General features: G+C 40.3%; 1 protein-coding gene across 1 annotated transcript; it reads right to left on the bottom strand.

Moving 5' to 3' along the window:
- Nucleotides 1-7043: 7043 nt before the first annotated feature.
- On the bottom strand, nt 7044-7991 carry LOC140252777 (olfactory receptor 5AS1-like). The gene has a single exon (XM_072337833.1). The coding sequence runs from the start codon at nt 7989-7991 to the stop codon at nt 7044-7046; it is 948 nt and encodes a 315-aa protein (XP_072193934.1).
- Between the last annotated feature and the right edge of the window lie 4769 nt (nt 7992-12760).

Genomic DNA, 12760 nt, shown 5'->3' with positions numbered 1-12760 from the left:
ACATGGGAACTACTGGATGCTTGATGAACCTTTAGTTGACTACAGACTGGTTCAGTACACAAGTGGAGAAAGAATTTATGCACAAGAAGGTAAAAAAAATGGTTGCATCAAGTGTCAATTTACTTCAAAAATATTCCCAACAGCTACTATGGAACAAAAGATGCAGCAAATACAACCCCAAAAAATTGAAATTTAGAGATGCATGTATTTTTGTGACAAGGGAAAGAAGCCAAGAAGAAAATATAAAAATAAAGTCTCACAAATTAACAGTCAGTTTCAGTATATATGGAAGTAGAGCCCTGTCTAGAAAAGACATCTCATCTGAATTCTTCGTCCTTTCAGGGGAGCTTGATACAGTATAAAAGCACATTTAACACTGTCGCTACCCCAACACAGAAACTAAAATACCTCTGTGATGTGAGCCACCAGAACAGTTCTCTATTAAAAATAACATCTGGATGGTGTTAAAATGTATTCTGGGAACTTTAAATCAAACTGGCAGTCGTGTGGGTCAATCATCAAGTGGTGATTGATTTCCTTCTGAGCCACTCAGGTGGAAATAGAAATCAAAAAAGGAAAATAAGAAAAAAAAAAAAAGTAACTTCCATGTTACCCCTACGCATGTCCTTTCTGCAAATTACTTTCATACCATTTGTTCTTTCCTATGTACGCAGAGCCCCTTTGCATGCAAATGCAATGTTGATCTATGTTTCTCTTGCAGGTGCATTTAGCTAGAGTCAGTAGATTAGAATTATAATAGCGGTAGGAAATGCAGCTAAAGCAACATGATGTCATCTGTACACGTATCCTCAAGGGAAGCTCTCACTGCAGGTTGTTTTTTTTCTGTGGATGAATGTATTTCACTTGTCTTGCTTTCCTCTTGCTGCCCTCCCATCTGTAAGCTCTTTATTTTTGGCTTCGCATGTGGCTCACTGCTTTGTCTTTGAAAAAGTCAAGGAACCTTGGAGGGGTGATGAGATCTAAGCAATCAGATGAGACAGGTCTAAAGAAATGGAATCCCTTCCCAGAGCTGATAAATGAGTTCAGCAGTCACTACATATATCAGAAGACATATCTGGCCCAAGAAGTTCTTAGAGCTGAAAACAGATGGCTGCTGGAAGACGACACACTTCATCTGTGCTCTCTGTATTCTTTGAGAATACCTCAGCCTTTGGAGTAAGAGTAGGCTCCTCTGGTCTTACGAAGAATTATGCCCAACTGTGCCCCATCTTCTCAGCCTTCCACACAGAACCATGCAAAAGCAACCAGACAATCCCATTAAAATGCATGTGAACAGACACAGTAAAACATTATATTGTGCACCTTACTATGTTCAAAGCCACTTGTAACTATAAAACACTCCAGATATTTCAAGGCAGTAAGGAAATCGATATTACGTTACAATGCTTACTGCTAATGACAGCTTACAAATTGTTTATAGCACACTCTCAAAATCTAACACCTTAAAAGAAATCACAAGAGAAGTTACCTCCAGTTTAGAAGAGATTAATTTAAAAGAGGAATTAAAATAGCACTTAATTGACAATATGAGTGAATAGTAAGTACCATGAGATTTAATGGTGGTGTTATTGCTTCAATCCCTAGTGCCCATAGCAATACTCCATGAGTCTGAAAATCCAAGTTCTCAACTGAAACTCTGAAAGCTCGAGTGGATTGTAAAGCACAATTGATAAAACGCATCTTTATTAGACAATGGCTTTATAAACAATTTCCATCATGCAAAACTACCAGACATTATTGATAGTTCTGTCCTTAGAATGGAAAAATATAAAGCAAGAAATGGAAGTGCTTGCTACCTTCTCATTCTTATCAGCCATTGCCCTATATGTGTATACAAATATTTTTTATATCGGATGAGATACCTTAAAACCACAATAAGCTTTCATCCCACAACAATCAAAATGCCTCTTTCTTATTTCTTATATGTGTATATATACATCCTCATATTCATGATTTTAAATACATTAGTGAACAGTTAATAGGCTGCATAATGTAAAACTAGAAAGGCCACAGTGACCTATCAGAAAACTTCACTTTGATATAAAAGCCTTTTTGTCAGGCAATGGGAAAAAAATCACAGCAGCTTAAGATCCTACAAGCCAAGGTTCAAATAAAACATCATAGAAGCAGGACCCTCACAGGATGAAAACGCACGTACAAAACCAGAAAATAATGAGAAGGCGCATGACTTAAATTTTGGGTTCTTTTTGTTGTTTTGTGGGTGGTTTTTTTACTGATTTTAAGCCAGTCTTTTGATCCTGGAGAGAGCTGACCTAATGTATTTTTTCCTGCCTTTATTTTCTTGTGGTACAAAGTGAAAAACTGGAGCAAACATGGCATAAGAGTTTTATGTAAATGCCTTGTAGCTCGGCGTCTGAGGAAATGGCATTTTGCATCCTGCTCCGTTTAAAGAGAAAAATAACTTGACATATGGTATGGACTATTTTCCCCCCAGTGTCTGAAAATTGATGGAGGTCTGAAAATGATGAGGAAAACAGAGTTGATATATACCTGCATAAAATAAATAAAGTTAAAATCAGGCTCGGAAGGAAAATGCATTTCTTTCAAATCAGCATCTTTAAGGATGCTGCCTTTGCAGCATCTGAATTAATACAGATTTAACAGATGGAGAAGGGGAAGATGAGTTTGCACAATGTGCCCAACAGTCGGTTTAGGAAGATGGCACTGATTAAATGGTACCAGCTCTCTGCAGCACAGAAAGTCACTTATCTGCGTGCGTGCAATTTGTCAGAATTCAAATCCAAAAACTAAGAAAGCAGTATCAATAGTCTCCTTCTCCTTCTAAGAGATGAGCAGATCAGATCAGAGAGGCGCTGATTTCACTTCAAGGAGAACAGCCAGCTCACAGGAATGTCAACTGGTGGTGCTCAGGGATGTCACCATCTAAAGTAGACTAAACTTCATGATAGCATAGGGGGAAAAGACGTATATATATATATATATATATATATATATATATATAGTCACGGTTGCTGAAGAGTTTTCTTCTAACCTTGGAAATCCAAAATGTCTCTTTCATAAGAACCTCCCTGGCTATTCTGCTTTGAATTTCTATCATTTCAAAATAGATCAAATTGGCCTTTTCTACAACACAAAGACATGAATAAAAATGAGTTGACTATGAGGATCTCTCAGCTGGTTTGATATAACATTTTAAACGAACATAATAATGCAAGTTTAGTAAAAAAAACAGAGTCATAGAATCATAAAATGGCTAGGGCCAAAAGGGACCTAAATATCATCCAGCTGCAATCCCTCTGCAGTAGGGCAGTTTCCAACATGGTTTAAACAGGTTACCTAGCACCCATCCAGCCTGCTCATCAACTCCTCCGGGGACAGGATATCCACAGCTTCTCTGGGCAGTCTGTGACAGCATCTCTCCAGTCTATGGTTATCATAACCATATATGGTTCTCTCAAACATGTGATACGTGTGATAAATGCTTTCCTGGAAAACAAAAAGATAAAAAATCTTTAGAGAAGAAGCTGCTATTTATGACAGGTTGATTCCTTCAATTTTGCCGATACGGATGCTGTTTCTGTTCATCTTGTAATGATCCTACCTCAAAATGTCCCACCTTTCATTTAAAACAGAAGGTGACTGCAGAGAAAACAGGTCAAGCTGACAGCAGACTCCCCATATTAAAAGAAAACTTAAATATTAAGTTACATTATTATATATAACTAAATTGATCCCTCATCAGTGCTATGATCCAGCTTCTGGGGAACACACAGCACAGTCAAATAGCTCTCAGCAGTGAACTATCAATTCTTCCTGCCTTTGATTTATCCAGATCTTGAGCATTAGAACTATTCACCTAAAAAGAAAAGATAGAGGTAATGATTTCCATATAATTCCACAACATATGCTTCTTGTAAGGCACATTTTTTGTTAGATTCCCCAGGCTATTAGGCAGATATGTTGGAAGAAGCAGTTCCACTGAAAGCTTGGAAGGCATCAGATCAATTTACCTTTTTTCTATTCAGCTATAATCCTCTGTTATCAAAAAGGAAGAAAATAATATCACCTGGCTACAACGAAAGCACCAAAAAAGCCATGTGGAATGGCCATTTGCATTACTGTTTCATTGTTCGACTTCAATATTTATTTGTTGGGATACTTAGATGGAACTACGCATCAGATTTCAAAAAGTAAAGCAGTTCTCTCTAGCACTCAGTTGGCTGCCATTTGGATACACTGGCTGTAGAGTGAGGTCAACACATCTTCATGATCTGCAGCCATCACCAGCATCGAGAATATGCAGACAGGAACATCCCATCCCTTCTACCTATGTAGACAGAAGGTGATACTTATGGCACTAATATATGTTATCTTTAAACAAAGCTGTTATTTTTAACTCTAAAATGTTTTAAGTTTGGCTGATTTTTTTTCCTGAGTCAGTAAACCAAATGGGAGAACATTATGGATACGAACATTATTTGAATGAATTAACATCCATACATTTAAAGCTATGAACAGGGTAAATAAATAGCAGAACGTGAATATTCTTTTACCTTTACACTCAATCAGCAGAAATTTCACTGTTCTCAATCAGGAAAAAAACAAGCTTTGATGAAAATCAGTTTCCAAAGGTTGCTTTAATCAGTAAAGTGTAACCATTCTGCTTTAATTACAGAGCTTTTCTGATCCAGAATTAGTGTTTACTGCATAAATGAATTCCTTAAAGTGTACATAAATCTTAAACAATGATTTTCATCCTGTGGAAAATGCTGACAAACTTTATGTTATGCTTATTAATTTACTAACAAACACATTAAAAAAAAAAACCAGCTTGAAATGGAAGCTGTAGAAGTATAATAAAGCCAAGGCTATTCTAAAGAAGATCCCTCACAAATTTATTCTTGAAACAGTCATTTTCTTCGTGAATCCTATGGAAAGATGAAAATAACCATAATTCCCATAGACATCAGAAGGGAAGCCAGTCCCGGGTGAAGGCACTGAGTGAGCAGAGGCAGGCCAACTCTGCTTGGGAACATTTGTCAGATCATTTGAAATCACATTGAAAATTCACATGTTACATTAATTCCTTTGTTTCTTTTGGTGAAGGCAAACGTCCAAAGAACAAGCAAAACAGTTTAAGTCAGTCAAAAGAAAACATGCTCTGAACAGGAGAATTCATGTACTATTTAGATTTCTCAAAAGCTTGATTAACAAGCATTAATATTATCTCTTGTCACTTCAAAGCATTTAAATCCTTTACTGCTTTCTTGGTTTCTATATGACTTCAGGAAGTGTTTGGCAGGAGCAGGTTGCTCAGAGCTGGGAGCTGAGCTGTTGGTCTGTAGCTATGCCTGTTCGTTTGCTGTGCAAGATGTGTTTGCTGAGCTTCTGCTGCTGCTTTTCACAACTGTAGAATGGATATATTCATCTGCAGCATTCTTGATTTTCAGGGATAGCCCTGAGCAGGCGGTTCTGCATCAGCACTAATGAACTGGAAAATGCGGCAGTGATCATTTTAAATAGCTGCATTAGAGCACCGTGGGGGGCAGCTCAGAGGGAAAGAGAGGAAACTTGAACAACAGTACTGGGCTGGCAGCTGTTTCTGTCTGAATGAGACAGCTGCTGGCCCCAGGAAAGATGATGGGGCCTGGTGGGGAGAAGGAGAACCCTCAGTGAGCAAACAGATTTACACATGATAACAATGATATTCTTCCATTATCCAGCATCTTTACTATCAGTTAATTTCTACCTTCGAAGATCAACACTGCCATTGATATCACAGCTTAGGCCTCCTTAGACTCAACAGGTGCTCTTTTCAATTAAAGAGACATTCATGGGTAGACTAACCATGGGTAAAAACTAACTGCCATCCTGGAAGTGAACATCATCGGACTTTGAGTCACCTGGCCAGGACTCTTAAAGCCATTTCCCTTGCACTTGTCCTATAATGTATACACAAAATACTGGAGGTTTAGAAAATACCATATTTTTTGTGTTTGTTTGTTGTTGTTTTTTAAATTCCACTTAATAGACTAAGCTTTTTCCAATTTATATAAAGATATGTACGAAATTTCCACAAATCTAACAGTACAATCCTTGCAATTCTCATTCCTATGCAAAGCCATAATATCAGCCCACAGTAGCGACCAAAACAGCAAATCAAGTGTGAGGTCATAAGTTTGGGAAATATGGGAATTTTTATAGTCAACAGCACCACCTGCTGGAGTTAAAGAAGACAAAGGAGTTAGATCTTACATTAAATTGCATCTTACTCTGACTTTCATTCTTGCACAAACACCATTGTGACTAAACTACTGCAAGTAAACACATAATGAACTGTCAGACCTTATAACAAGCCACCAAAAGGCTGCAGAAAGGTCACTGACTCCTGTTATCTGCATTTACTGTGAAATTAAATACTCAGAACACAATATACCTCTTATCACATTGATAGAAATGTTCAAACTGACCACCTAACAGCCCATGTCAGAACCATGCTATTATCCATGCCACTGTAACAAGGAAGTGATTAGTTTAAGATGACTGCATAACAACTGTGTTACTCCACTACAGTATGTAGTGAAAGGTGTTAAAGGTTAAAAGTTAAAGGTGTCCTCTTTAACAACACAAATATACAACACAGTGCCACAGTATAGATAAGATAGGTCCAAGTCCCAGATCAGAAGTCAGCACACAGATCAGGGTTAGGATCAGATCTGGTGCATGCCAGACGCATTCAGAGGGAAAAGGCATGGCTAGAGTCAAGTGAGGAATTCAGCCCACAGGTTGAGATCTGGATCAAGGTGTTCTGTAGGCCAAGCAAAAACTAGGGCTCCTCTAGCATAGATCAAAAGAAGAATAAAAGCAGCACCCCAGATTTGGGCTGAAAGAAAGCTCATGGTCCTTTGAGTTGCAGGGATGGGGATTTCAGGTGGGGCTAACAAGGGCAATTAAACACCATGGGTCTTCTAATTATCATAAGGAACTGGTAATCAAAGATAGTGAAGAATCATAATGTAACTTAGATGCAGTTTTTCCAGCTAAGAAAATGACTGTGAAAACACTTTTCTCTCTAGTGACCTTCTTAAGGCTTCCCTCACCTCCTTGTTCCTCAAGCTGTAGATCATGGGGTTCAGCATGGGAAAGACCACTGTGTAAAACAAACCAATCAGTTTGTCTGTGTCCAACGAGTAGCTGGAGCCAAGCCGCAAGTACATGAAGAAGAGGGAGCTATAGAAGAGCCCAACAGCCGTGAGGTGGGAGGTGCAGGTGGAGAAGGCCTTGTGTCTGCCCTCTGTCGCATGGAGCCGAAGGATGGTGCTGAGGATGCAGGTGTAGGAGATGACGATGACCAGGAAGGAGCTGATCTGTATGAAGCCACACAAGGTGATAAGAAGTACCTCGTTGACCACGGTGCTGGAGCAGGAAAGCTCCAGCAATGGGGGAATGTCACAGAAGAAGTGGTTGATGGTGTTGGAGCCGCAGAAGGACAGGGTGAATGTAAAACATGTGTGCACCAGCGACGTCAGGCCCCCGCTGAGATAAGCCCCAGCTACCATGGAGGTACAGGCCCGGCGCGACATGGCAACGGAGTAGAGAAAAGGCTGACAGATGGCCACATAGCGGTCATAGGCCATCACAGCCAAAAGGAAGCACTCAGCATCAACCAGGGCGGCAAAGAGGAACATCTGTGTTGCACAACCAAAGAAAGAAATGGTGGTGCGCTGAGCTACGAGATTCACCAGCAGCTTGGGAGCAACAGTGGAGGCATAGCTGAGGTCTAAGAAAGATAAATTGCTCAGGAAGTAGTACATGGGGGTGTGAAGGCAGGCATTGAGCCGCACGAGAACGATGATGCTAGTGTTGCCCCCCAGCGTGGTGATATAGATGAGCAAAAAGAGCCCAAACAAAGGAAACTTCACCTCCCGACGGTCGGTGAAACCCAGGAGAACAAACTCAGTCACAGCAGTGTGGTTTTCATCAGGCATTTCCAGCTTTCATCTCGGCCACCCAGCTCAGCACTGTCCAGCGCATCAGTTGCTCAAGAGACATAGTGGTAGCACAGTTATTTTATGCACAAAATCAAAAGGAGCAAGCAGTGACTTAGCACATAGCCAGACATAACAGTTGAGAAGGACACGGAGCAAGAATTACTGCACGACTACTTCCATGGGAAGTTCTCCATTCTAGAGAAGTTAGATTGAATTAAACTTACGTAAAAAGAGATTTAAAAACATTTGAAGCAACAAAAGGTCAGATAAGAGTTTTACATGTTGCACACCTGAGAGAAAACATCGTTCCATGTAAAATAAGTGGCAGATACAAACCTGAGAGAAGCATGGGGATTAGACATGGGGTTCTGTGTTGACATTCTATTGCAAGTTGCTCCTTATCTTTTCATTCCTTTTGAATAAATAATATGATGGGAGGAGGCTCTTCTCTTGGTCAGGTCAGTTTCTGAACAGAAAATAAACAAGGAAACTATAGATTGAATATTTCCCACAGTGAAACTTTTTAGAACTAATGGGCACGTAATTGTTTTTTGTTCAAGCTATACAGTGAATCTAAACTCTGTCTTCAGATGTGTGCCACAGAACACATTCTTCCAAATGCATTTACCTTAAACTTCCAAAAGCAACTTCTTTTGACATAAACCAAGTCCATGAAAGGATATATTTTCGTTCATACTTCTACTTACAAAAGGAGATCCATGAAAAGACATGCAAGCAGAACTCACCGAAATAACGGCAGATTCCTGTGCCATGTACACCAAAAGCACAATGAAACTGAAATGTCAAGATTTGCTCCAATTAGCCCCAAACAAGCAAAAAAAAAATCAGCAAGAAAATTCTATGAGCCCTTCAGGATGAGCAACCAAATGCAACTCAAAAATAAGTCTTTGCATAGATACAGAAAATAAATGAGGCAATAAATTGGGCTGTATTGGGACATACACAAAAATATAGCTTACTTTCCTCATTGCTTCTCCGGATGGGAGAATTTGCAGCCCTTTTTAGCAGCCAAAGTGTCAGTATGAGTCTGCTCAAGTTCATTTCTAAAGGAGACATCATTTGCAGTCACCTGTTTCCCTTGATTTCATGCCAACAAATACAGACTGGGTGAGCAGCACACTTCCATCACCAGACTTTTGGAGAAGCAAATCTTAGTAAGCTGAATCACCTCTTCAAAGACACCTGCTGTAGGTGGGAAGAGGATGTGCTGAAGGGTCACCTCAAAAACACGAGACCTCTTCTCTAGAATCTGACCTATCTTCTGCACTTGCCTCTTCCCTCCCTCTCTAAGGACCTAGAGTGTCTAAGGCCATGGTTTACATCCCTGATGAAAGGTGACCCTGGAGTTTTAAGTGGTCTGCCAGATTCACTGACACAGACACTTCCAAGCTCTCGCTGACCTTACACAATACTACAGAGTTCCAGTAGAATCACTGCCACCAACAGGCAAAGCAAAAGCTCAGCAGTTGCTTTGAAGGGGCTGCAGGTCTTGCCTAATTTAACCTTCACACACAGAGGTATGCATAAATGCTAAAGGCAGAGGTTATTTCCCCAAAGCAAGAATCTAGGTAGGCAGCATACCTGCTCTTACCTCCAAGGACAGGCTATAATCCTTTCAATGAGCTAGGCAGTCTCCACCTGGAACTGAAACAGAGATTGTTGCAGCCCCTGTTGGATGGATGTTATGAAACCAGTTGGGCTAGGGGACCACATTTCCTGTTAGAGGAATTCTCTTAAACCCAGCCACACTGCATCAGTGAGAAGCTTTTATTTGCCATCCACAACAAGTCAAACCTTTTAAGACAGGTGCACTTCAAAAACAGGTGTTCTCACGGATACAGAAAATAAATCAGCTGCTAAACTACTTTCCTTCCCTCCTCTCCCTTTCTCATCTTCCACCTGTTCTCCAACAGGCTGAAATCCAGCATGACTTACATTCTTTTCTGCTGTCCTTCAGAGATGGCATTTCACTTCAGCAGAAACAGTGGAAAGGTCATCTACTCCTCCCTGCAAAATGCATTAAGCTTTAGCACTGGAAGGAACCTCAATGATATTAAAAACTGAAGCACTGCTGCAGTTAAATGTTGATATTTCATCTCTTGTCCCTGCGTGCAGCCACCCTATGGTCAGACCTACCTGGGAAGGGTGCGAGGACAGCCTTGCAGCCAGCTGGGTTTGTAGCTGTGGGAAGGTTTTATTGCAGCACTGGTGCGACACCAGGGACATGGTCCCTGCTGCCTCTTCTGCTGGAATTCCTCATGGACAAAGGACAGCTGAGCTCTCTGCAGCTGCTGGAAATAGAGTTTCAAAGGGTAGGGGCTTGGTTTTAGAAGGAACTTTTATAGCCTCATCCTCTATGAGCTGTAGAGTATCCACATTAAGGTTGCCCTCCATGAAGTTTTTGGTTGGAGAGGGGTTTGCCTTTTTAACAAATAAACAAACAACCAACACTTACTACACGACTGAAAACATCATCCATTCCAACAAATCACATAATGAGCCCCATGGAAAACCCAAATCTAAGACATTTGAGCCCCGCTTTGTAACAACCCAAAAACAAAGACGGAAATAGGACTGCAAACCTTGATATGAAAAGACAAAAGCAGAATGTAACACATGAACATGGACTCATTTAGGAAAGAGCACGTGCATGTGAAAGATTGGGTCTTGATGAAAACAACTCAGCAAACTGAAGCAGGGTGGTTACTCACCATCTCAGAAGAGGAGGGCAGAGAGATCATCTGCAACAAAAGGGGGAATCATTCTGTGAATATTACGTGCTATGGTTTATTTTCATAAGGAGAGAAATTACGGATAGATGGCACACACCAGTGGAGTTGTTACCATCCTTCCTCAGCAAGGGAATGAGACTCTGATAGAGCTGAACTGCAGGAAACCTCTGAAAACCACGTAAGTACAAACTGAAATGAGTTGCACAAAACACCTTTTTTTTGTGGCGAAAGTACAAGAATCAACCGAAGCCATATTTCTGTAGGCTGTTCTTCCAGTGATGAGTTTGTTAGTTGCAACTTTCTGTGATGCTAAGTCTTAAAATAGTAATAAAATCCCTAGAAGTGCTCCTCTGGGACTCCACAAAGTACCTTCATCAGAGTTGAAAAAGATGCATAAGGAGAAGAAGTAAGGCAGTTGACTCTGCCTATTTATCCTCATCCCAGGCTCCTTAATGAACATTCTGAGGAACCTATGTAGAGCTTTCCATGTCCTTCAGGGTCTTGTGTACTGTGGTGTTTGGCATTACACGTCTGAGCTTTTGCTGCTAGTTGCTTTTCAGCCCAAACTACAGAACAAGCTGAGTATGGGTCAAAGAGCTTGGCAAACTGCCTTCCTCTATTGGGCTGGGGTTGCCCATGGCCCACTGCTGTATTGAAAGGGTATCTCAGAGAGTATTTTACAAGCTTAGCACCTTAAAGTTGTTTTGAAGAAACTCTATTAAATCTACATATCTAGGAGAATAGAAAGCTTAGATCTGATCATAGGAAATGGTTATGTCTCCTGGTGAGAACAAAAGTCTTAATATTAACATTAGGACCATCTTCAAATAAGCTTTAGACTTGAAGTGTTCTAGACACATGTTGACTTCAGGAAAGTCTTAAAGTAGAGTTTAGGAAACTGCTGAATTTTGCTAGAGGCTTTAAAGATAGTCTTCGAGTCATCTTTAAGTATATTATACAATGATGTAATTTTATACATATTTGTAAGTACACACACAAAATTTTCAAGGCAGTTTCTGCCTTTCCAGGAAGAGTTTGTGGCCCGATGCACCTCCTCAGGGATCCACATTCCCCATCACTGCTGCTGGAGGTTCCTGCTCTAGCAGGTGTACCAGGACTGGACCCATCCAAATCATTCCTTTGGGGACATGATGGCTCATGTGCAAACAAGGCAAACCCTGGGGCAGCACAATCTAAATAGACAAACAATAATAAATAATAACAAAAAGCATGGAGATGGACTTCAAAAACAAAGGGCCACTGAGATATCAGAACAATTCTGCACCTGTTTGGCATTTTGGCAATCCCCATGCAGATATACAGCCCATTACACCACTCCAGCGGACCTGTAATTCAGCATTGCACCTTGGATGTTGCAGCAAAGGAAAAAAAGGTCAATAAGATCAGGTCTTGGGTACACAGATGGTTAAAGTCTATGGCAGGGAAAGGAACCTTCTAATCTATGCGGAGATAGAAGAGCATCATAACCAAAATATCTTCCTCCTCCTAAGAAAACCTACCTGAACCACTCCTTACTGCCCTACCTAAATCTGGAAGATTGAGAAATACATCCCCCATGCAGTGTGTTACACAGTAAAAAGGAGTCTAGAGAGTTGAGCAAAATAAGATACTTAGAATTGGAAATAACTACTAGAAGAGCTTAAATTCGCTGTCTTAACTTTCACTACGCTATAGTGAAATTAATTTCAGGAAATTTCTTAAACATCCAATGAAGTCCCCTCCAATTCCATAATCTCAAAGTCATACAAAAGTTATTTCTTTCACTCCCCCCAAAAATTAACATGCTTAATATAAAGGAGAGGGGGGGAAAAAATAGTTCTTAACCATTTTTGCCACCCACAGCAAATAAGTCAGCTTTCATTATTAATGTCCTGGAGGTTTTAGCAAGTGGAAACATTTGTGCCTCTTAACACACATAAAAAGAAGTAGACATGAAATAGAAAATGCGTCACCCACGGCCTAGAAGCACCAAGACTAAGGTGAGCCAATATT

Source organism: Excalfactoria chinensis, chromosome 5, assembly GCF_039878825.1.
Source record: "Excalfactoria chinensis isolate bCotChi1 chromosome 5, bCotChi1.hap2, whole genome shotgun sequence".
NCBI lineage: Eukaryota > Metazoa > Chordata > Aves > Galliformes > Phasianidae > Excalfactoria > Excalfactoria chinensis.
The sequence above is the reverse complement of the archived record's forward strand: the minus strand, read 5'-3'. Positions and strand labels throughout refer to the sequence as shown.

Excerpts from the sequence above, each read along its gene's own strand:
- LOC140252777 (XM_072337833.1), bottom strand. The coding sequence starts at position 7,991 with ATGCCTGATGAAAACCACACTGCTGTGACTGAGTTTGTTCTCCTGGGT.